This window comes from Mugil cephalus, chromosome 20 (genome assembly GCF_022458985.1).
Source record: "Mugil cephalus isolate CIBA_MC_2020 chromosome 20, CIBA_Mcephalus_1.1, whole genome shotgun sequence".
Taxonomy (NCBI): domain Eukaryota; kingdom Metazoa; phylum Chordata; class Actinopteri; order Mugiliformes; family Mugilidae; genus Mugil; species Mugil cephalus.
This window is the reverse complement of record NC_061789.1, coordinates 2,633,477-2,660,033: the sequence shown is the minus strand read 5'-3', so window position 1 is coordinate 2,660,033 and position 26,557 is coordinate 2,633,477. Positions and strand designations below refer to the sequence as shown.

General features: G+C 43.2%; 1 protein-coding gene across 5 annotated transcripts in view; it reads right to left on the bottom strand.

Moving 5' to 3' along the window:
* Nucleotides 1–26,557, bottom strand: part of cacna1ia (calcium voltage-gated channel subunit alpha1 Ia) — a 189,413-nt gene that overhangs the window by 128,388 nt on the left and 34,468 nt on the right. For all 5 annotated transcript variants that reach the window (XM_047571583.1, XM_047571585.1, XM_047571587.1 and 2 more), the window contains exon 2: nucleotides 12,792–13,056. In XM_047571583.1, coding sequence (XP_047427539.1) covers nucleotides 12,792–13,039 — 248 coding nt within the window. In that variant the 5' untranslated portion in view covers nucleotides 13,040–13,056. The remainder of the gene's footprint in view (nucleotides 1–12,791; nucleotides 13,057–26,557) is intronic.

Genomic DNA, 26,557 nt, shown 5'->3' with positions numbered 1-26,557 from the left:
CCTACTTTTGATCAGAAACCTTTCCTGTCTGCTGTCAAGTTTACATTTCATTCCTTTTGACCTGCAGACCACTGTCAGTTCATAGAACCCAAGTTACATTCATAACTTTATTCTTTGTGCTTGTGTCCTGCTCCCGCTCTTTATCCATCTTTAAAGTTGTTCCCCACTTCAGATTTTCCTGCATCAGTTTAATTAACTTATTGTATGGCTATCTTGATTCATACATTATTACCTTTGAGGGAACTAATCTGATCCCGGGATGAATTTGTAACGTCGAGCTCATACCTCATGTGGCCGGGACACAAAGGCACATACTCTGCTCAAAGGTACTAAAAGAGCACGTGATCTGCTGGTCTCCTTGATATTGTAATGAGTCTCCTTGGTCTGCTAATGCGCTCATAAGTATTCATTGCCCAAGGGTAGACCTCAAAGCCTGCACAGCAAGTGGGCAAATGGTTCAATCGTGAAACATACTGACGATCAATCGAAAAAGCGGAATATTCATAAACATCCCTTGGTGACTCACGCCGTCCTCACCCTGCCTACAAACCTTAAAAACTGCTGGAAGCGTTTCGTCGGTTCATAATGTCCGTTTGTTCTTCTATGACGAATATAATGTTCTTACTCTTACGCTTTCCTTTATAGTCTCGGTCAGAGGAGATAATCACGTTATCATTCGGTCACCTAAACTTCAGTACAGTCTGCACCACTGGCGTCGCCTTCTTAAATCATTTGGTGTTATTTTGAAAATCCAGTCCACGTTTTCCCTTGCTTGTACTCGGTACCTTTGAAGCCCACTGAGCCGATAAGGATTGATACAAGAAAGTTTTTTTTTAGAAAGCGAGTCTTAATCACTGCTGGCAGTAATAACAAGTTAGCTCTAGCACCCAGCTAACAGCGGAAAGTCCCATGTAATTAATGAACCAAATGATCCTTGTTTGACGAAAGCGTTAAAAGATACATCCCAGCTCTAAAAGTACGCTGCTGCTTAACTAGCTAGTTAGCCTGAAATGCACGGTGAAGGTCCTGGTTGTTTGTAGAGTTGAGTGTGCAGTATTTTCGGCGTGACGTCCTCCTGGAGCATCAGCTGTGTTTCTCACTTTAGGCACGGATGTCACAATCTTTGCTAGCTGCGCTACGTTAGCTTACATCATGGGCTGTACCCCCAGGGTTGAAGAAGAAACTCGGATGAGTGGCAAAACGTCTTCAAGGAATTCTACAAGTCCAGTTGCCTTTCTTTAAATGCCTTTTGGATATAAACCATGATCTGGAGGACTGAGAACCTTCACAGACACGTCCTTGGGGCTAAGCCTCCCCTGTCCTTAAAAACCTAGTGACGCCCCTGGTCTGCACAATGTCATGAGTCATCTGCTTTCTCTCCACGATTCCTGAATATCTCATTTTAGAACTAATCCCACGCTTTATTTATGATTTATATTATGTAGAGAAATCCTCTGTGTTGTCTGACATGTTTAAGCATGCAGATAGAGTTTGCATTCAGCATTCAGCCTTCAGCCTTTAGCGAAACACGTCCGAATTTAGTCGGAAAAGACAAAATTCATTCTCCAAAGTACGGACTGACTGCGAGCTGTCACATTTGATTTATTAGTAATCCTGTCCGCTGGCAGTTTGGCTTCCTAGTGTAAATAAAAAAAAAGACAAGAATATTTTGAGTGGAGTAATTATTGCTTTGCTTATCTGCGGCTGTCTTTACAGCAGCCTCTGGTAATAACCGTAGCGTGAATATCCGCACTATTAACGCGTAAGCTTGTTGCTTTTATTCAAATCCTACAGAGTCAAGGATGATTGCGGTTGCCCTTCTGGTCTGAAAGAGCAAAATAAGCACAAGAGTCGGAGTGCGTATTACATATTTTATGGTTGAACATGAACTCTTGTAATCTCTGAGAGAGGAACTGCCTCGTCACTAATTTATGTCCATGTTGCAGTTTAAGTTTAAGAAACTTTACATTTAGAGGATTTGTTCAAATTTGCACGTCTTTATGTCACATCATTTTACACAAACATGGTCTACTGCATGTGAATTCTGAAAACAAGTGTACGATACAACGATCAAGCATAACATTATGACCACCTTCCTAATATCGTGTAGGTCTCCAAAACAGTTGTGACCTCCGTGGATCGTCCCACAGATACTTGATCAGTTTGGGATGTAGTGGATTTGGAGGCTCTGCTTCATGTTTGGAGCTGTTTCTAAAGCATCTGTGTGTGTGTGTGTGTGTCTGTGTCAGGCCGGCCTCACGCTGAACTCTGATATATAACAAAGACGTGTTGTCAGAACATCCTCCGAGTACTGGCTGCTCACATCAGACACGCTTTTCCTCGCACCCTTCAGAGAGTAAATTTGCCCCCGTGCTTTATGAAACCTATTAAAACCTCATGAATTTATAACGTAAAGCCTTTTATGTCTTCCTGGTTAACAGCTGCACATGTATGTCACCCCCCCACCACCTCCACCTCCGTGCAACACCTGCAGTAATCACCAGGAGAACTGATCAAAGAGGGGACCGGCGTGGACGGAGGCAGGGGTTTGCCAAACACGGGGGTGTATTTTATCACTTGTAACATCAGATCATTCATCAGCAGGAGGTGAGTTTTCTCGACAGCGTCGCGCAGAAAACGTAGGAGAAAAAAAAATGGAGCTGAAGGCAAAACGGTCACAGCCGATCGTAATCCCACCGCAGCGACGCTTCCTTAGCTCAGGGAGCGAGAGGAAGCGGAAGAGGAACACACTTTGGCATCCTGTCTAAACGCTGGCTCTTACACTGCAGGGCAGGAAGTCCTCGGAAGAAAAATACATTTCATTCCAGGATATTTACACAGATCAGCCATAACATTAAAACCACTGATAAGAGAGGTAAATAAAATTAAACGTCTTGAGATAATCCAGTGTTCTGCTGGGAAACCTGGCATTCATTTGTGTGGATGCCAACACAAAGCAATGACAGCCTGACACAGGCACAAAAAAACACTTTAGGAAAAACTCAAAAAACATGAAGGACACTAACACTATTCTGTTTCCAGACACCACAGGGCACCTTCAGAAGGCCCGTGTCCATTCTCCGATGAGTCACAACAGCTTTGGAGGCACAAAGGAGACCTCCACAGTATTAGGAAGGTGGTCATAGTGACGCAGGAGGCCACAATCAAGTTCTGTTTCTGACCACGGAAACAGTCAGCCATCCCCGCCTCATTTTAAGCCTGTAACTACCCTAAATGAAGAAAATTGTATTTGACAGTTTCGGATCCACTCAGGAGAATATTTAGGGAGGTTTTTTAGGGAGGTCACAAGCGAAGAACAGACTCGCTGCAGTGCAGAATGACTCATACGAATTATATAGCTCTTTGTGGATAATGGATGAGAAATAGCAAACTACAAAGCACTCACTTGGATAAAATGTACCCTGCAGTTAGCGGCGATGGAGTCATTAAATGACTTATTAAATTCTCTCAAGAGTCACAGTTTTGTGTAAAGCAATACGTCTGCGTTTGAGTTGACATGAAAAAGGATGGCATGGTTCTTTTATACGCGTTCAAAAAAAACAGAAAAACAGGAGGCGGTCGAGAATAGATGATGACAGAAAACAAAAAGAGGACCGCGTGCATGTTTTTTTTTGTGTGTGCGTGCTCCGTTTATGCACCTCTGACATTTATCTGTGTGCTTTATCCAAAAAGCAATCTGCCCTGCTGTTCCCCGGGATCAGACAAATAGGCACCGCTGCCTAAAGCGCCGCTGTGAAACACGCCGTATGGCATTACCGAGTGCTGAGGCAGGAGGGGAAAATGTCACAGGGGTGGAGGGAGGAGGGGGAGGGCACATCTGAATGTGACCAAATTCTCTTCTTAGAATGTGACATTGAATTAACCCATAACCCAATTATGGCTGCAACTGAAAAACAAAGTCCACAGAATCCCTGATTCAACAGCAGCGCACAAGCAGACGCTCCGTTCACACACACTAACCCTGTAGACAATTATCTTTCCAGGTGAATGTAATTAATCAATTATGCACGACTAAAGCCATATTTACAGTGTGATTAAGTCGCTTTCGAACACTTATTTTGTTCTGATTCAGGGAGCAACTGATGAAATACTGTACAGCTTTGCATTTAACCTCGGTTCAGGTTGTATTCGCACGAGAAGACGAAGCAACTGAGACAAAGTCCTGACACGCCCTCATACAGTACGCTGTCGCAAGCAGCTTCTTCAAAGGTCATAATTTGGCAGAAAAATTAATAATCAAGAAAGAAGAAATAATCAAATCCAGCAGCGAGCACGTGTACCAGACGCAATTACCATAAAAGTCTACTGGGTGCACACTCTTCCAAAGACACATCGGGCGAATTGCTCGGTTTTATCGCTATAAGGGAGTCGCGTCGCTCCGTGGGTGACGTGTGCTCACGCTGGTAATGAACCGCTCCAGGGACATGTTCTCTCTAACGGTGCTAATCAACAGGTGAGGGCAGCTTAAAAGAGGTTCTTCCATAGGAGATATACACCAATAAAAAGGTCACGCGCTCTAACATTTCACTGGACCACCGTTAGCTTTGATGTCAGCATGCATTCGCTAAGCTTCTGCAATGTCACACCATTTATTTCCATCCAGTGTCGCATTCATTTTTTCACCAAGTCTGTATTGATGATGTCAGGTTCTGTGCAAAGCCTTCTCCAGCACATTCCAAACATTCTGAATGGGGTTCAGGTCTGGACTCTGTAGTGACCCATCCATCCGTGCTCCCTGAACCACTCTGTCACTATTTGAGCCCCGTGAATCCTGGCGTTGTCATCCTGGAATACGGCCGTGGCATAAGGGAAGAAAAACTCCATGGATGGAAAACCTTATATTCAGCTGACCTCATTCTTTGGGCAGAATGTTGCTGAACCTGGACCTGAGCAACTGCAGCAACCCCAGATCACAGGCATGGTGGGGGCACAACTTTATCTCCATCACTCTGGAACAGGGTCAATCTGGACCACACAACTTTCTCCCATGTCTCCAGAGTCCAATCTTTATGCTCCCTAGTAAATTAAAGCCTTTATCTCCAGTTAACCTCATTGATTAGTGGTTTTCTTAAGGCTACAGAGCTGTTCAGTCCCAACTCCTTGAGTTACCTTCACACTGTTCGTGTGGAAATGCTCTTACTTTTCCAACACTACTTCTTGATCGAAGACTATCCTATCCTATCTTAGTTTTTAATGATGCGTTGCACAGTTTTTAACACAGTTTTAGTAGTTTCCCCTTCAATCTCCTTAGATGTTTCCTCTGCTTGGTGCCTGCCAATGATTTGACCCTTCGCAACCAGAATAAGATCTTTTCTACAAGCACATGAGAAGCTACTCATTGCATCAGTTGGTGTCAAATAACTTGTTGCCAGCTGAAAAATAATTGCCCATGAAATTGTAGTTATCCAATAAGAGGCTTGTACCTATTTGTTACTTACTTACTTAGTTAAATCCAGGTGTTTTTTGGGCTAGAGTCTATTAGTTATTCACTTTGAGTGAGCTCAGAGAAGAGTTTATGCTCCTTCGCATCACAGACCAGCAGAGGTAGAGTTTGGGCATCTGGAGATGCTGTAATAGATCAAGACTTTAATGCACAGATCACACGTCTGACACATCCACCTCCACCTCCAGCCGCTGGTAGGTTCTTATACAGCTCTATAAGCCTGGTGACTGAATAATAATGCAGCATCTATATTCCTCCTATTTTAAAAATTAAAAACCCTGAACTCCAAGCAGCCGCCATATAGAAAGCACATGTTCGGTGCAAGTTAACATGCATGTGATGGAGGTCACTCAGAGTGTGTTCAGAGGCCTCGGTACTACATTACAGTCACTTTAAGCCTTTCATCTCATCTCCACTATTTCTCCTCTCATCTCTCCCAGAGACCACAGGCTCTGATGGAGCTCGGACCAGACCTAAGGGAGAAGATAGAGGCTGGAACACAAGGAGGTTTTTTTTTTTTTTTTGAAGCACAAGTATTCTAATAATCTTGTATTTATTTTAAGGGAAGTTTTCTCATTAATGTTTGCACCTCTTTTAAAGTAAGACCTTCCCTTGGGTAAAAGGACGACGGTTCATACTACACTTGAAGCAGAGGCTCATTAAAATAAGTGGAACACTTGCATTATTGCACCACACGAAGGCATAAATGGAAATCTGGGAAGAGGCAACATCTTCGGGGAGGAGGAGTAAAGAGATGCATGCGAGCAGGAAAGAGTGAGAACAAAACAGAAAGGGGAGAAATGACAGAAAACATGCGGGAGATGAAAGAAAAGGCGCCGAGTGTCGCTGTAAGTTAAAGACAGACGTTTGATGTTCTTTAATAAAACATCTTTCAGAACGAGTGGAACAGCCGTTTGACGTGCGCATCCATCAAGTGGCACGCCACACAGCGAGTGCCTTTCTGCTAAAGGAGAGGCAACAAAATCCTCCGACTTTAGAACGACGGCGCGCCGAAGGACAGAAAGCAAAAAGTTCAGAGAAAGAATAAGAAAATAGCAGCGGGCGGAAATGAGACGGAGCACAAGAGCCGGAGATGTGTCCCAGGTGTGCGCTCTATCCTCAGCAGTAGTTAAGAGCAAGGCACGGCATCGCCTCGGCCATCCGTCACCATGGAGATAACAAGCTGTCAGGGCCAGAGAGGATCATGGGCCACAGAGGCCGGTCACTCTGCTTGAACACCGCAGGAGCCAATCAGAGGAGAAAGGAAGAGGGCGAGACTGTGTGAGGAGAAGTAGAGTTTACTGGCACCAAACTACGCGGTGGTGGTGGTGGTGGTGGTGGTGGGGGGGGGTAAGGAAGGAAAAAAGACGGAGGATTGACGAGAGAAGGCGGCCATGTGCACGGCTGACTGAAGCTGTCAAAATGGAAAATAATCAACTCAATAAATCTTGGCGTTAATTCGCATATAAAATGAACTTAATTTGCTCCTGCATTGATTTACTTCCATCTTATGTGTTTGAGTCCCATTTCATTTTCTATTTACTTTGATTTCCACTTTGAAAATAAAAACACCCAATACTAAGCACCCAATTATAAGCAGACATCTCAAACAAGACCATGACACAGGAGATATTACATCTCATTCACATGCAGAATATTGTTAAATATATGTATGAATATAGATTGTAAACCCAAATAATCAGAATGTGGAATCCCCCGCAGAAGATTCAGATAAATCATGACAGCCACGGGCCTGACATCTGCAATAGTTAATTGAAAATCTCCTTTCCATATCCTTCCCCATGCGTCTAGCACGAAGCAGGTCAGGTTACTATAAATGCTCTTAATTGCGCCATTGGAGGTATAATGGAGTGGTCGTGACCTGACTTGTTCTCATCGTGATCTGCAGAATAAATTACCGACGAGAGCTGCTCTTCCTCACATAAGTAAGATGCATCGCAGTAGACGGGCCGGGCCGCGGAATGTGATCCGCCATGCATACAGAATCATGGGAATTACCGTCTGACCCACTGACAGCCGTGACTGTGACCCCCCCGTCGATGAGGGAATATCTTGGTGAGGTTTGAAACCGAAGAGAAATGATTTGGAGTACGAGTGTGTGTTCACGTGATCTCATGTTTACGACGCGGTGCAGAAATTTGTGCATGAATTCATCAAAGGTGAGTGGAGCTGTAAAGGTCCTGGCAGGTCAGAAACGACAGCTGCTGCTCCAGAGCAACACAAAGCAGAACTTTCAGGGCTGTGACACACCATGTCACACACCATGTCACACACCATGTGACACACAATGTCACACACCACGTCACACACATTGGTCATTGTTGGACCATCGTTGGGCTTCTCAGACCTTGGTTGGATCCTTGTTGGAGGCTTTCTAGTTCTTTGATTATGCTGAAATGCAAAAGATCCCTATGGCTGACTACTGAGAGAAAAAAGCTTTTATTATAATCTCAGATGCACTAATATTTTCCTAACTGCAGCCATCTCAAAAGAAACTACTGGCGACGGATTCGTACACCAGTTTGTAGCACTCGCCAGTGAATTCGAACTATTCTCCACTCAAGAAGAAATACGTAATACAGCCAATTACTGGTACGAAAAGTTATTTCATCTCATGCAGATGCAGAATTTGCATGGTGGTCTTTGTCAGCATTTGTTGCAGAGAACACTTGGTCGTGGTTAATGGTGTCTCCCAGTGTTTGCATGCGTCAGATGTAGAGATCACTATGACTGGTTGTTCAGATTAGAGAAACCAGAGAAAGGACCTAAGTTTTTCATCTCATGTTGTCCTAATGACGCAGCCATGTGGAAATAAAGTACAGCGGACCAACTCTGTACTAAGGGTTTTAGCTGTCCCTAGCTAATCTTAGCTCGTACTACTGCCACCTGCAGGTTGGAACACGTTATTTCCTGTTAGAACGTACATGGTGGCCAGCTGGCATGCTGTGTTCGCATGCACATGGTCAGACATGTACAGCACACTACAGGGCTTTATAATGAAACAATCAGAGGTTGGACCGAGCTCTAAAGGGGCTAAAATGGCAGCTGCAGCTACAAAGCAACTATTTAAGGGCTGTGACACACACACAAGTCATCATTGGTCAGTGTTAGGCCGACTGTGAACTCAGATTTAGTATTATGTCCCCCCCGTTGACACTAGTCAAACCCTTGTTGGTGACTTTGCAGTCCACTGATCACGCTGAATGTGTATAGTCTTTGCGGTGTGTTCACATTTTTTGGTGTCAGCCTTCATCGCCGGTAGCTCTTTGATGTCGGCTCGGCGTGTCCGGATTGTGAAAATGAAATAAACAGCCAAAATAAAAACCTGCGGGTCACATCTAATGGATTTTTGGGGCAGGACACATGGTGCAGCTGGGGCGTATTGGTGTTAGTAATGTTAGTGGAGATATCTGAACGGGGTGAGGGGGTCGATGGAGGTAGAGCGAGGAGGAAAGAAAATGAGAAGAGGAGGCAGAGAGAGAATGTGGAGAAGGGAAAGCAAAGGAAGGGAAGAATAAAAAAGGACGGGGAGGAGGTTTAGAAACTCATCTCATTATCATATCAAATATCAGAATCAACATTTCACACGAGAGGAAATGAGAGAGAGAGAGGTTTAGCTGCACGGTGTAAAATGTACAGAGTCAGAGAACAATAGAGAAAGAGGGAGAAGAAGTGTGTGGGGTGCAATATAGAGAGGTGCTCTAGGTGCTCTGCTGCAGGGGAGCGTGGGAGATCTTTGTGTTTGTGTGTGTGTGTGTGTGTGTCACTCAAAGCCTCTCATTGGTGCAGAGTGGGGGACTGAATCGTTGATCTGCAAAGAGTTTGATGAAACAAACATTTATCGCCGCCACCCCCGGTCACGAGCATCTGGACTGTTTCAGATAGACAGAACCCGAGATGATGAAATGATGACAGTGATGAAATGAGGTGTGTTTCCCGTGTCCTAGCAACAAATACCATGCGCTTAGGTTTTGCCGGTAAAAGAACAACAACATGTAAGCAACCAAACACGTCTGAGCACACATGCACACCAGTGGGTTACAAACCATTGTTCCAGTGCACCAAACATCGAATCGCTGCTCATGTTTGAGTCACACAGCAGTGAAAGCTTCCCACACACATATGGCCGCTCGCTCGCAGTAGAAGCAAGAGTTGCGGTGTCGTCAGACTACCGGTGGGAAAAAGGCAACTGGCAACTAAAATCATTTTCAATGGAAGTCTGTGATATGAAGCTACAAACGGATGCATGTTACCTCATTGCTGCATCAGACAAGAATTTGTTATGGAAATGTTTGCAGTTTAATGTCTCATTTTGACATGAAATCATTGACCAAATAGACAACTGAAGTTAAAAGAAAAATCATCGAACCAATAAGAATATATTCTAAGCTTTTGACTCGTCACAGTTTCCATCTTTGTCTGGTTTACCATATGAACACACTTCTTTCTTCTAAAATGGAAATCAAATATTTTTCAGAGAGTTCTTCGCAGAAATGTGTGGCACTTGTAGGGAGCTTTGCTTTCACTCTTCTGTCCATGTCCAGTAGAGCTTGGACTAAAGTGTAGGATGAAGCTCTGACCAGACTAGACCAGAGGGTATTGATGTTGTTCTGAAACTTTAGATCAGTAGTGTATGCGACTGTGTCACCTGCTTCACTTCAGGTCTCTTTCCTCTTTTGTTGACCATGATGACATGAAGTAGTTTGGACAACAGTCTAAACTAGACAACTAGTCAACAGTCAACTACGTCTGAGTCAAAAAAAAGCACTTGAAACCACTGGAAAGATGATGACCAATGGCCAGATGGCACATATCTTCTAAAACTGTGTGAAAACAAATACTTCTTACTCCAGCCGGTGGTAGAGTCTGATTTTGTCGCTTGCCGCCAATTCACTGAGAAGCCTCTGACAAAGGTCCAATTTGTGACCATGGTGAAAGACACGTAGCAAAAACTAGGGCGGCAGACGCTCCACGGTCCGACACCAGAAACCAGGCCGACCACAGCACAGACTGGTGTCATGGCCAGTGACACCTTTTCAACCTCGCCTTAAACCACCAACACATGTAAAGCCTCTTCTCTTTATAAGTGTCTCTTTTACAGTTCCAGCCACCACAGTTGGCAACTTATGAGCGGATGATGTGGTGCAACAGAAGTCCATTGTGTGTTGAAGCACCAGCATGTTTGTACAGCGTGGTGTGGGTCCAAACGAGAGCGGCACAGCGCAGCCATTAGCAAGTAGCGTAAAAATCCTTCTGAAACCTCTGACGAGTCAGTCAGAGACTTTCTTTTTGGCTTCCAGACTGACTGACTGACTGACTGACTGACTGCCTGCACTCTCATTCCGTCTCTGTGGTTTTCTGGTCACGCATTTGTTTGTAAAGCAGACGTATTACCACGGTATTAGTTTCCCCTCACTTGTTCGCTGTAAACGCATGGGTTATAAAGTCAGAAAATTACAAGGCATTTGATGGCCCCTCAATACTCGGCTGGCGTTCTGTCAGAAAAAATATGCTTGTGTGTGCATATTCAGACAATCAGCTCCTACTGCAGCCTTTGTTTTCCGCTCCCTTTCATTTCCTCTCAGTGAACACTGTAAACAAATGCACAAAACATCTAAGTAGCGGGGAGACAAAATCTTATTATAGCAATTAATCTGCAATACATTTCATTTCCTAACTTTTTTACCAGTTCTGCTCTGAAGGAAGACAACATCTTGTGTGAGGAGTTCGTCGATGTAAAAGTTGCCAAACACACACACGTTCATCATCATCAAGAGGAATTCATCCAATAAAATCTTTCTTCCAACTTTAAGAAGCTGAAGTCATCAAGAAAGAATGTCCGGTACCCCACATACTTTTGATAAATGGTGCATCACCTTCTACGGCTGTTTGCTTTTGTTAGTAGGAAGAAGGTTTTCGGGTTTGGAAACAATCTGGTTGGATATTAAAGTTACGGCGCGTCGCTAAAGAGTCGTAGAATCACACTGATGCCTCCACATACTGTGCAAGCGAAACTGTCTGCCATGTGGGCTCATATTCAGGAGATCTATTAGCGTCTCAGGATGGAAACAGCATAAAGAAGACAGCAGCTCATCAAATTAGCGCCTGGTAAATTTAGAAGAAACACGGTTTGCAGATTCGCCTGCTTCTGCAGCGTAATCACGTCGCTTTGAAGTGCTGCTCTGCAAAGTATCTGCTAAACGGTTTGATGTAACGCTGCCGTTTATCCGCCCCTTCTTGCACCTGACACCGTCTGCATTTACATGGACACAAGTGCTCCACTAATAATCACAACAAAAACACCTCATATAGCGACTTTACACACAACAGAATGACTTTTCAATCAATTTGTCTGCTTGTTCCTTAGTAACCATCTAAACTGTTGATCTGCTGGTTTCCCTGCAGATGGAATAAATACATTCCCTCTGAGAGTGTTTTTGCTCCACGTGGAGTAGACATCAGATGATGCAAAGTGTTTCCAGCAAGTGTTTAAGATGACGAACAGCATCTTGGTCATCTGGATCTACTGAATCAACCCTAACCCTAACCTTAACCCTAACCCTAAGTCGGGAGAATGAAAGTGATTTCTTTGTTAGTTTTCATGCAGATTCAATGCTCCAGAGCAATCAGAACCCCGGTCGTTAAAGCCCTAAGCTCTGATGAGAGCGAGCAAGTAGCTTCAGAGTAATACCGTGTTTAAATGTACAAACACACACATCCCTGCAGCAGTGCGTCAGGAAGCCCGGCGTGTTCCTGCCTGTCCCTAATGTGAAAGGATCATCTTCAATCCCCACCATCGCAGTAGCCAGCAAACAGACAACTGCCCGTTCTGGACGCAAACTCACACACACGAGCACATGAATACAAATGCGCACATTAAATTGTCCTAGCAGAGCATCGCTGATTGCTGCCGTTGTAGCTGAATAAAGACGTCAAACACACTTACTTTGAGGAGACTCGAGGATGACGGATGAACTGTGGTGGCAGATCCATGAGATAAAGCGGTGAGGGTTGACGGGGTGAGATGTGGGGGGTCAGAATGATGGAGATGCATCAAACGAGTCCAAAAGATGTGGAGGGAGAGGGAGCCGAAAAGGAAGTGAAATTACAAGGGATAGGCAGGAAAATGGATCTAATGGGAGCGTATAAAGGTGAGGGAAGAGCCAGAGAGAGGAGATAAAAGGAGAAGGTAGACGTCTATTGTTGGAGGAAAGAGACATGAATGACGGGGGATTGCAGAGGATGGGTAAGTACATGTTATCGTTTAGTTTCAGCAGCCCACTGCTGTCAGTGGATGAAAGGATATGGGCTGGAGACCATACGGATGCACCAGTTGCGAGGACAGGTGGTCTGCTTGAGGCAGAAGAAGACCACGGGCGCCAGCTCCGGGAAGGGCACCACCAGGGTGCTCAGGTCGCTGCCGAGACTGACGTCATCCCCCGGACCCACCTCCTCGATGATGTCATCAGCCTGTGCCGAGCCGTAGTCCTCGCTCTGCCCTGGCCCTGCCGGGGAAAGGCTCCCCAGCGGCACAGGACACTCCTCGCTCGTCATGGCAACCCAGCTGAGGTCTGAAAGACGGGAGCGAAATGACATTCAACGAAGAGAAACGGACGGTTTTGTTCAATTAACATGCAACATTTGTTCCGCGGCAAATGGATGGTAATTATATAAATATTTATTTTGTGACAGATTAGTCGGGAATATTTAATTGATTGCTGTAGCCCCAAAGGCCCATTACTCCATCACTCGCGCTGTCTCTGTGCACTCTGAAAGCAAATATGCTCTTATCGTAAACTCTCTAGTCTTGCGTAACAGAATGCTTACTGATAACAATCACCTCTCACAATCAAACACACGGAGGACTGCGACACTGGAGAGTAAATCAATGTCAACAGTCATTGCGCGTTCATTGACGAGTCATTTAGGCCCATCACGGTAGGTGCTGTGCCAAAGAAAAGGACTTTCCATCTTCCCACCACTTAGCCCCCATGAATTGATTTATCTAAGAATATAACACACACACAGACATAAAATGTTAACAAATATTCTGCAGCACTTCGTTTCGTTTCACTTCTGTCATGGGTCAGAACTTCTTTTGGGCGTTTTCCCCAGGATGTGACTTTTAATTCACACACACAACACCTGACCAGGACTTTCTTCCTTTGCATGCACGATATTGTCAAAATTATCTCGAGGTGATGCTGAAAAACTAGTTCATGATCACGAAAGACTACAGCTGATTCTAGATCGGGAGTGACTGAAGAGGCAAGCGAGATCACGGCTTCTTCAGCTTCTCTTCACTGGCTCCATGTAAAATCCTTCTCCTTACGTAAGATGGAGCTCGGCCGTCCAGGGTTTTCAAGGCAAAGCTCTATGTTACCTTAAAGACCATATAGTGAACCCGATAGAAAGCTGTACTCTCAAAGTCCACGTTGGTACTTGTGGTCCCTAGAGTTTCAAAAAGTGATTTGGTAAGCAGAGCCTGGCTCCAGTTGAAATATTCATTTTTACTAAAGCCTATAGCACTGAGAAACCTTAAACTAACTCTCATGGATACGATGCTATAGGCCTGGGATGCTGGGGTACTTCTCATGATGCACTGAGCACCGATCTTCCCTCTACTTGACCAAGCTCAAGCAGATGAAACCCACAAAGATGAGTTGGTCAAGGTATGTTTATGTAAAAAGGAAAGGAAAGGCAAATTTGGATATTTATTGAATCAATATATCCAGCATCCACACAAGTGGACAGGCAAACTAGGCAAGGTGCCTCTTGCCTGGGGCTCCCAGAGCGTCTTGATACAGCCCTGAATATATCCAAAAATATGTAAGAAACACAACTAGGCCTATACAGTTTCTTGAAGACGCTTCGCTGGTGGGGAATTGGGGTTTAAATAGGAACATGTGTCCTACCAGTGAGTTAGAACCGAAGAAGAAGCTACTTGGATGAAACGTCTTCAAGAAACTCTTAAACTCCAGTTTCCTTTCTTTAATGTTTTTGGACCTGCCAGGACCTGGACAACTGAGAACCATTACAGGCATGAATAGTGTGTAAAATGAAAAGGTTCAGAGATTCAGAGAAAACCAAAAATAGCAAAGCAGGACAGAATGGCACAAACGTGCGAGGAAACAAGTCGGGCCGTAGCATCCGGAACCAAAGTGAATGCATAATAACAAACTGGACTGTGTAGTCCATTTGCTTTTAACTGCCAGCCAGAGCCGGCCGCCAAGCGAGAGGCAGGGAGCCAAGCGAAGCCTGGGCATGTGCATCGCTGGACATATGCACAGTCTTCCACACATACCCACACACACGCTCTCCCTTTTTTTTTCCTTCCACACACAGGCAGGATATAATTGTTTAAGACTCGCACTAATGTACACATTTGCACGAGGACAATAGGACGCGCGCGTGGGCGTGTTTTCCATTACATGCACGAGGATATGGCAGGATTAAGAGGCGGCGTGAGAGCAGACTTTGTTTTTATAAGGTAATGACATTAAAGGCTATTCATTACAAGAAACTAGGACGCTGGTGATTTAGTTGCTGCCACAATCCTCCGAGGAGATGCTAAAGCAGGTAGTAAAAAAAAGAGGAAAGTCACTCCTCACCCCACCTCCATCCAATAATCATTGGTTTATTTTCTGATGACTAGTGTATACATACTCCTAAGCCAGGCTACAGTCTTCATCCCTGGCCTTTTAAATTAGCTTTACCATAGCAACAGCTGCTTCCTGGGGAGCCAAGAAGTTTATTCTTACCCTGTTGTGTTTTATTTCCCATGACAAAGCTTCTCTGGGAGACCCTGCAGCTATTACCGGCGACTACAATTAAATAGGAGACAGCTTTGCAGAAACGGTTGGAAGGAGTTTTCTCCCGCGATCCGTGCATTCGCACGTCAGTGTTTTGGTTTGATGTGTCACTCCCTCTCCGTGGTTTCCAAATATTCCTGCGTCTCATGACGAATGCGCGTGACACACGCAGAGTGGGAAATCGACGGAGATGGAGAAACCATGCACACGAGGCCGCTCGCTGATGTGCTACAGCGCGTCCACACAAGCGCGCTTCGCACTTTCTCAACATACACACTCTTGCACATTAGCACCCTTAATTGGGGTAGCGGATATACAGTCACCCATTTAGCTGCACCATGAGCTAAAGGCTGTGATGAGCCGTGGAAAAAAAAAAAAACTTGCTTTCCCCCTCCCACACACACTCACTGCGACAGTCTGAGACAGACACAGGAAGAGGCTGGATGGAAAACAACAGCCAAAAAACATACTGTGGATGCTCCGAGTGACGCTCCGTTTCGTTTCATGTGGCCAAACTGAATATGAGAAGGAGAGATATGGAATTATGTGCTCGCGTTTGAGCCGAGATCAAAAAATGTGATGTAAAATGCCCAGTGGATAAAAGTAACGGCTAAAGGAGGGAGTCAGCGAACGAGTTCAAGATAAGAAACTGGAGGCTCATAAGAATAATAAAAAAAAGACATCCCAGTGTTCTTAACTTCAAAATTAATGGCTTTTTGATATGTATGTTCAGAATCAGTGCTAAAAAAAAAAGAGGGAAGTCCCATGTATGTAAATCCTTTATCCTGTCCAAAATATGAAGAAGACAAATCCATCTATAGAAATCTGTGTGATCCAATAATGATGACGCCTCCCCCTCTTTATTACTTTATTACCAACTGCTTTAATATGTAACTCTACAAGACAGAGCTTAAACACTGAGCTAAAGTGTTTCTTTCTAATATCACATCTAAACTCAGCTGACTGCTTTATAAATCATACATGACTTGCAACCATCTGCATATCTGAACTAGCATAAGCGGCTCCAAGTTTGTGTTCAGGAGACAGATACACTTGCCACCTTTAAGGTTATTTTTCTTAATAAAGCTTCTAGTTAGAGCTGCTGGCTTTGGAAACTGTAAATCAACTCTATAAAACAGACTGAAAACCAGTTTCTTTCCAAGAGTCTTCACCACCCTGAACTCTCACATGCTACAATCCAGACACGTCAACGTGATATAGGATGTGCAATGACAGACTGATGCTGCTGTTCTGTTTAATCTGTTTTTATTTTAATCTTGTGCAGAACATGTTTACATTTTTACCACTGCTGCTATAAAAATATATTTTCATAATTCTGGTATATTTTGGATATTTTTAGTATTTCAGCTTTCTCTTGTAAATAATACATCTTTTGCACTATTTTTTACATATTGAATGGAGTTTTCCAATCTCGTTATACACTGTATAATGACAATGAATGGCATTCTATTCTATTCTAATGGTTATGATGCTATAGGCCTAGTATTCCAGGGTACTTCTCATGATGCACTAAGCACCCATCCTTCCTCTACCTGACCTCAAGCGTATGGATTCTCCAATATGAGCTGCTCAAGGTGTATTTGTGTATAAAGGGGGTAGGTTTAGGTTCCAGGCCCTGCCTGCTGGAAAGAGTCTCGACCCAGATTGGATAGTTATTAAATCTATGCATCCAAAAATGCAAAAAGTTTTTATTAAAAACTGCTGTTCTTATATGTAACTTTACAAGACTGAGGTGCGCTGTTGAGCTGAGTTGAACATATACAATTTATATATATGGCACTTTTTTGGGTTGGGAAAGTTTCAAACAATTATAGCATAGTTTTTGTATATACTGTGTATTTGTTCCGTCAAAGTGCCTTGTTCCTGCACATCGCACTGTTCACATGTGCCCTGAAGTGCGCTCTAGGTACAATAAAGTTTTCTGAATCAGAATGTATAACTGAATTCGCTCTGTAGGAATCAGTACAGGCAAATCTTCTTCATCCTTTATTTTGGTCGCTCGGTCATTTGCCAGCAACCCTGTTGTGTGTTTGTTTTTGTAGATCAGAGTAAAATGAACACCCCTTTCTCTTTGCCATCGGCCGGGTGGCAACGCTTTAAACAAACCTTTAATCTAGAAACGCTTTGTGGAAGAGCTGCTGTGCAATGAATCCAAAAAGTGCTGAGCCTTTGTCTCTGGAAACTATTTGCCTTGAATTATTGACCAGTTGGAGAAGATCACACTAATGAGATGTCTTCTCACCACCGAGGTCTGCTGAAAGCTGTGACTCTCATTTGTCAGTGTGTGGAAAAGTCACTTGTATTAATGAATAGTAATAATAGTAATCTTTATTTGCATTGCTCTTTGCAACGCAACTTTACAAAGAGCTCGTGTCTTGTCCCTGTTCTGCCTGTGGACGTGGATCTCTGGGCGTAACTACCCACTCATCTCCATCACCTGAAGCTGATCCATCCATCAAGCCCTGCAGTATATCCACCCTGGCCTTTCGTCCACTCCTCACCAGTTGGTTGCATCTACCTGTGCAGTTACTAACTGATACTAGCCGATTTTTTTATTTTTTTTTTCCTGGATCTTTCAGTGGTTCAGGATCATTACCCATCTCTTCAACTCTCGGGTCTCCAGCCAGGCCCAGCTCAGCACCACGCCATCTACTCACAGCCAGCCAATAAATCACTTTTGACCACAAAACCCCTGGATCTGTCTTTGTCTTTTGGACCCATTTTGCATCGTGCAGTTACAGAAGAGACAGAAAAACAAGCTTTTCTAAATAATTTCTTCTGCAATATCATTCTATTGTAGAAGGAGTAGACATAGATTTACTTAGTGTCTTTGGGTCATCTATAAACGTATTTAATTCTGGTGGCGTTGTTGGTTTTATTTTGTACCGCCACAGTTTTACACTGAAATCTATGCCGGGTGTCTTTTCCTTTCACCGAAAATGGGGCAGAGATGTATTTTAATCCAATGTTCCCGAGGACAAATGTTTCCACACAACAGCAATAATTGTATTTTTGCAGCAACTCTTCATCCTATTGTACCGCCTCTATATGATTAATGCCATTTGTGCAGCTGTGGAGCAACAACAACAACTCAGCTGTCTGCTGTGAGAAAAGTCAGACACGTGGAAAAGAACTGATACACCATGGCACATAATCCTCAGCTTCTGCAGAGCAAAGTTATTAAAAAAAGTGCCCCACTCTAATGTCGAATTATGGAGATTGGTTTCGCTAGATACAGAAGATGAGGTTTTAGTTTTTGTCTTCACCAAACATACAGCCGGAGGTGTGCATACTGTGTGTGTTTGTGTGCTTGTTTGTCAGGTGATTTGTGACAACTGTGATGCCCCCACACAGCCCGACTGTCACATTAGCTTAACGTGTTAACGTCGCTTCAGTTCTTTCTCCCGGTGTGTCAGTATTGGTGACACAATTGTTATCAGATGAGGACAAACACACACTTGACACGCGGGTGCACACATACAGTTGGGTTGGGGGGAAAAATGAGAACACTGAACATATGAGAAGACGCGAGGCAGGTCCCTGAGGATTGGTGTTGTCCCAGGGGTGGGGGTGTGTGTGTATGTGTGTGTTTGCTGTTTTTCAGTTCTTAGGGCCAAGCTCTTAGAGAATACTAAGGTTTAAAGTCCATGTTGTTTTTGAGGGGCATTTCTTCGGAGAGTTAACACCCTTTGAGACTTGGTTTTGGCAGGATTAGGTTAGGGGTTGTGGGTTAGGGAATGCATTATGCCAATGGGAAGTCCTCTTAAAGACAGAAACAATCATTTTGTGTATGTGCAGTCCATTCTGGGAGCCAAGATTGTACTGAATACCAAGGTTGTGGGGTCAATTTGTCTGTGAACATAACCTTTTGACGGTTAAAACTCTTTAAGCCTTGGTACTGGAAGGTTTAAATTAGGGTTAGGATTAGGCACTGGGTACAAAATCTTAGGGTAACGATCAAGGGAATGCATTACGTCAGTGGGAAGTCATATTAAAGATAGAACCACTCATTTTGTGTGTGTGCCCTTGTTGTTACTCAGTTCTGGGGGCCAAGCTCTTACTAATTTACTAAGGTTGTGGGTCCATTTGTTTGAGCACCTTAACTTTTTGAGGGATAAAAACCTTTGGTTTTGGGAGGATTAGGTTCGGGTTGGGGTAAGGTACTGGGCAGAGAAGTTTAGAGCAAGGAGGAAGTCCCATAAAAGAAACAATCATTTTGTGTGTTTGCAGTCCATTTTGAGGGCCAAGATCTTACTGAATACCAAGGTTGTGGGGTCCATTTGTCTGAGCACCATAAACATTTTGAGGGTTAAAACCCTTTAAGACTTGGTATTGAGAGTTTAAATTAGGGTTAGGGGTAGGGGTTAGGGACTGGGTAGAAAAGGGTAACCGGCTAGAGAATGCATTATGTCAATGGGAAACCTTATTAAAGATATAACCATTCATTCTGTGTTTACGTTCTCGTTGTCATTCAGTTCTGGGGGTCAAGCTCTTACTGAATACTGAAGTGGTGGGTCCATGCTGTCATTGCAGGGACATTTTTTTCTGTGGGTTTAACCAAGATCTTACTGGATACTGGGGTCAATCTGTCCATTTATCTGAGCACCATAACCTTTTGAGGCTTAAAACTCTTTAAGACTTGGTATTGTTACTCGGTTCGGGGGCGGTTAAAACCCCTTGAGGCTTGGTTTTGGGAGGATTTGGTTCGGGTTTGGAGTAAGGGGCTGGGGAATGCATTATTTCAGCAGGAAGTCCTTTCAAATATAGAACCACAAGTCTGTGTGTACCAACAGAAACATAATGCACCATGGGCCTAATCAAACACAGACAGTGACTAATGCTATTAGAATCACTTCAGGCCGAGTGTCCCTTGAGAAAACATCTTAGGCTCTAAACACATCCTTTCAACAACGGACGCACACACTCCCCGTCTCATCAGTCATGTCAAACTATTCTTCATGCAGTGACCCGAGACAAACCAGCTTTGACACCTACTGCTGAGTGATCAAAACACCACATTACTTCAGTACCGGGACTATCAATATACCCAATGAGAGACTATAATGTATTTATAAACCAGTGTCTGACAGGGGAGCCAACTCTGAATATGATAGCTGGCTTTTTGACAGCACTATAAAATTGCCTTTCTAAAATGTGATAAATGTGACTCTCACATAACGGAGGAGAAGATAATTCCTGGCGCCGCATCTCTACCTTGCCAAGGTAATAATATCTCTAGATTAGGGTCATTGTAATATTTAAACATGTCGCCATAAATGGACTTTCGAGAATGATCAGTCAACGTTAGTGCTCGTCGTAAACCGGTTATGATGAAGCTCCAAATAATCACTGCCGTCATGTTTAAAGTGTGCCAAATAAATTGTGCATCATTGCATCACTGAACCCTTTTAAATGGATAATAAGTCTGTGGTCAGTTTGAAGCTATTCTGGTTAGAGATTCCAGCTACACTGCTGATGTGGACGTTAAATAAAACATCTAATAAGATATACGGGTTCAAACATTTATTGAAGTGGTTCTGCTGCTGTGGAGCATCATATCTAATGGAAATATAAGACAAGAAAAATGTTTTTCCAGCTTTGACTCAATAAAACATCTCTAAGGTTGCTGTCCACATGGATTCCAGCTTGGTTCATCTTCTCAAACACTTCTTGTTTCAACTTGGTTGTTCGATTTTTACCTCCATGTTTCTGTCCCTCCGTTGAAACTCATCACCTAGTGTTTTTACCCCACGTGGAGCAAACGTGCTCAGAGAAAATGGATTTATTCCAGTAACCAGAGAGAAACCAGCACATCAAGAGTGTGCATGCTTATTAGGAGATTACTCCACCTCGCACAATCTGGCTGAAAATTCCTCTGCTCCGATTGAGGTGATGACACAAGGCAGTTTTATTCTGATTGGGCTATTGTTGTGTTTATTTATGCAAGACTCAAGATTCAAATGGTTTATTCGCATGTGCACAGTTTAGAAACATGTTTTCCAGTGCACTGAAATTATTCCTTTGGCGTCCATCCAAATGCTTTATATATATATATATATATATATATACAGTATATATATAAAATACAAAAAAACTTTGCTAATATCACTGTGCAAATGGGAGTGTAAACAATGAACTGAAAAGTAAACAGAAAAAGTGAACAGTACATTGTGTGGGATGAATAGTCCATGATTTTAGTCCATGATTGTAGACTCAGCTGTTAAGGAGTCTGATGGAAGTGGGGAAAAAGGACTTCTGCACTCTCAAGGTCCTACACTGCACACTTGATAGATGGTATTTGTACCAACAAGACACCTTATAGATTTGTCTGCAAAGACAAAGTCAGTCATCCAGGTCAAAGGATATATCATATCATATTTTTAAAAACAAAAATGAAACAAGGGCAACTGGACTTGAAGGTTTTCTTGAAGTTGATTCAACCAAGTAGTTTCTTCTATTCTAAAAGATTCGGTCTAACGTTAGCATGTCATTCACTGGAGAAGAGAATGAATTCAAACTGTTTCTACAACCTATGACAAAGTATCTGGTCGTTAACAGACACTAGTCCTGTGACTTCCTGATGAGCAACACCACAAATCTTCCTATTTAAATCCCCAACTCCACACCAATCTTTTAGACTTTAGACGCTGCTTGGATACTTGTCCTTGTTCCAGTTTCATCATTGTTTAGATTCTTGAGGGCTCCGTCATAGGTGACCTGTCATGCTGACTAATGAATGTCCTTAACACTGTAATGTAATAACGTAATGTAATAGGTCTACTGTAAGGTGAGCCGTTTGTTATCTATCAAACATTAAAACATAAAACAATTAAGTTTCTGGAGATAACAAGATAAATAACTCATTGTCTCAAGAAAACAGAGGAAATTAACTTGTTATCAAGGGGAAATGGAGAAAATAATACGTATGAATGCATGGCCACTTAGGGCTTCCGTAGATTTTTGATGAGATGAGTAGATTACAAATAGTCAAAGGACATTATCTAAGGGGGTGCCAAGAATGACGTTAGCCTTTATTTGTCCCAGAAGGGAGATTTGTTTCCAGGGTGATATGGAGTACTTTCAGTTTCCTGCCAACAGCAGTTGTTGACTTCTTTTCTGGACATCTGTGACGTGGTGATCAACGATTATTGTCCAGGGTTATTCCAAGATATTAGAAGAAGAAGATGAATCTAAAGAGTAGGTAGATAATTGCAAAACTGAATCGGTGGAAATGTATGAATGCTGGCGGCTGGTTAATTCTCCTAAAAAGAGTAAACGAGGCAGAAAAAAAATACTACATCTGGTTCATCAGATCTGAGTCCCATTCAAATGTGATTGGCAACATCTGACGCACCAGAGCCCTGCATCATTTATCCTTTGACTCTGAGCAACAAGCAAGGCGGTAATTATTAAAAAGATCAATTAAGTAGAACTGGAATCAAGGCGAAAGTATGCAAACTACTGTAAGATTTAAATGAGTGAGGCTGAGCCTCCAGAATCCTATTACATATGCTTCATTGGCTTATGGTGGAATAAAGAAGGAGGGAACCTCCGGGGAATGCCACTCCACATCGAAAACTGCTGGTGCCATTTAGCTTCGTGTAACGAGGAAAGAAAAACATCATGCATGTGCACTGAGAGCTGCCAGACAAAATGCTGTTAACATCCACAAATTCAACCATTACGCGGAAGGTCATTTTTCTTCTTTATTAACCCGTCTCTTTAAAATCCCTGGAGGCTTGCTTGAAGTAATGTGATAAACTGACCAAAATAACTCGGCACAGACGAATCCTACAGAAGCCGCGTGCGGAAAATACATCGCATCACTATAACAAAGTACCATATGGTGAGAATTTCATTTGTTAAATTCTGCCTTCTGTATCCTGTCAGAGTTTTGATTTGTGTCCCAAAATGGGTTAAAATACCCACAATCGGCACAGCGAGTTGGGTCGTTAGCTCGCGCAAACAACCGGGCTCTTTCAGGTACATCACCTGGTAAGTGACATATGGGTGTCAAAACCGTCACCTGCTTCCAGCAGCAATCTCCTGACTGTGCAGTAAAGCCAGACATTTGTTGCAGATCACAAACCAGCAGGGTGGGCAGATTTACCCCTAACAACCAGATGCTCGGCCCATTCTGCAGAAAAACCCCTCAGAATACAAGACCAGATTTACACAACATACAGGTAATAAATCTGATAAATTATAAGGCTAGAGTAGATTTTAACCTTTACACCATAGGGCTTCATCAGGGGGTCCATGACCCCTAGGGGGTCCGCTGAGGTACTGCGGGGGGGGGGGGGCTTTTCGTATATTTTTGTAATTTTTACACAGAATTTTCTTCCACAAATTTAAGTTTCATACATATTTCAGTAAAGGGATAAATAAAGGCAGAATTCGTTATCTAAAAATAACATCTTCTACCAAAATGGTTTGGTGATTCACTGCCCCTACTACATTTAGCTTAACATTGAATGCATGTATAGTTATCAATATCACTAGGCCGAGTTTAATATGGAACACATATAGTAGGTAGGAGGTTCCTACTTAATCCCTCCATCAGTTTGGGGTCCTTGACCTAAAAAACGTTGAAGACCTCTGAAATTAGCTCAATTACTCCCAAAATAGAAGAAGTCACTTCACATGAAATTGTTTGCAGCTGCATTCGTGCACGAAAGTAAACACAACACAACGCCGGCTGGTGCAAAAATGATGCTGATCTGTGTCAGAAAAGTCTTCTTAGCTTTGTACATCAACTGTATAAAAGACCATGGACTGAACTTACAGCTCATCCCACACCTTTCTGATCCGAGAAACGGATGAAAGATTTCCTTTGATTCCTCTTTAATCTTGCATCTCCCTTTTGGAATTTTAAAGTTCCAGTTTCCTAATCTGTTTCGTTTTAGAACATTCTCTCTTTTTTCCCCTCCATTTCTCACTGGTCCTCCGGCCCGCTACCTGTTTCTCTTTTATTAACGTCTCTCTTTCTGTGATGAAGAGGATACCGAGCTCTGTGTCAGAAATCATCTTTAGTGAGCGGCTGCCAGTGGATTACACTGAAGCAGCGGGCCCCGGGAGTTTAATCTGTTTTAACAGCATTAGCTCCAACCGAGCAGTCCAGGCTATCATCGTGCGTGCGCCATTTGAATATCGAGCGCATATGCGTTAATAAAGTCAAGTCGGAGTGCTGTGATGTGTAAATCCCTACCAACGCCACGACAAGCCGTTTTGCTGACGCTAACGCAACACTTTGCACTGTGAAAGGGCTCAAACTATTAGCATTACCATCATGCTAATAGCTTTTAGAGTTCGGGGTCATGCTAAAGTTCAAGTGTAATAATGTAAATTCGGTGGGTGGCAGGACGACTAACGGGCTGTGAAATGAGCTCAAGAGAAGCGAGTGGATACCTGATACTACAAATTAGACTGCGGTGCGCAGCATAAACTGTAGCCTATGTAAAAGATGGACGCCGTTAGAAGCTGAAAAGAAAAGTGAAGGCAAAGCTGACATGTGGTGCTCAGTGTGGTTCCTCCTGAATGGCATGCATAAAGAAAGTAGCTGAAATAGTTTTTTTGTCTGGTTTTTTTGTTAGCATGAGGTTCTCCTCTGACCAAACGAGATCTTCTTGATGTCGCACTCATGCTAGCTCCGGTAGCGTTAGCTTAAAACATGTTTATTCCCGTTGTATAGTTGAACATTTTCTTAAACGCAGGTCGATTGGGTTTTTATTTGCTTTTGCGACTTAATTTTTCAGGCCCCGAGGTTGAGGCTAAGCCTGATCTTGTGGTCCCCAGTCACATCCACCCCTCGCTCCACCCACAGCTCCTCCCTCTCACTCAAACTCCAGGCTTCAAACCTTTTCTGCACAGCTCTTGGTAAAGGGTAAAGATATTGATTATAGATGAACAGAGCTTTATTAGGAAGTCTTTATAGAATGTGTTACATTTCTGTAGTATGTCAGTTTCCCATTTAGACTGTATATGTGGTAACTAAATTTGAAATGTCACAAATTTGCATTTAATCATTTAATATTGTACTTCTACCTTCTACTTCTGTCTCCTTGTATTCTCCTCTTGATGTTGCACTGATGCTAGCTTCGGTATCGTTAGCTTGGAACAGCTAAGCTACATCATCAGGGTTTAAAACTGGATTTTTTTACACAGTCTCTGGTACAGGGTCTTTCAATTCCCCATTTGGATTCCAACTGAGTATTAAATGTGACTGACTTTAGTTTCATTTCATTCCATCAATCTAACTTTGTTTAAAACAAACTGCAAATTGAAATCATACAGTGCTGCTTCTCTCTCCTTGGATTCTCGTGTGACCACAGAAGATTTCTTGGATTTTACGCTCTCGCTGGCTAGGTATTACTAGTTTCAACTGTACCCACAGCAGAGCAGTTGTGCTGTGGGGTTTGTCGGACTTCTTCCTCCTGTTGAGTTCATCCCAATAAATAAAGCAGCCAGACGACACGCGAGCTCTTAAATTTGCTTTCTGGATTAGGTCCAGCTCAACACACACCACACACACCACACACACAGCCGCCTTATTTGACAGTCCACCGTTCCAAACGTTATGGATATCCTACAAAGAATGTTGTAAAAATCTCGGCTGCGCTAACCTGAAAGGTTTTCATCTCATAATGGCATGTCTTTTTTTAGGGGCGACTCGGTTTATCCTGTTAAACATCATTCATAATGAGGGTAGAGGACTCTGGAGGACAGAGGGGAGACACAGCCTCCGATCAACACAAGAAAAACTCAAAGTTGGTTGTCAGCACTTTTATGAGCACGTTTCTATCTGATATATACACCAATAAGCCACAACATTAAAACCACTGACAGGAGAAGCAAATAACATTGATCATCTTGTGACAACTCAGTGTTCTGCTGGGAAACCTTTGCACCTGGCATTCAGTGGTGTGGATGTTACTTAGACACGTAGACCAGACCAGACACGCCCACCCCATAGCAGTGACACTCCATGATGGCAGCAGGCATCCCTGCTTTTTTTGTTCCTCTGCGTCAAAGGATAAATGATGCAGGGCTCTGGTGCGTCAGATGTTGCCAATCACATTTGAATGGGACACAGATCTGATGAACCAGACGTGATATTTTCTCTGTCTCGTTTACCCAGCTTCTAGCATTCAAACATTTACATGCATGTGAAAAAAACGAATTATAGCCTTAATCCGACTTTAACTAGACAACTTAAGAAATCGGAGTTCTTCTTATGTTC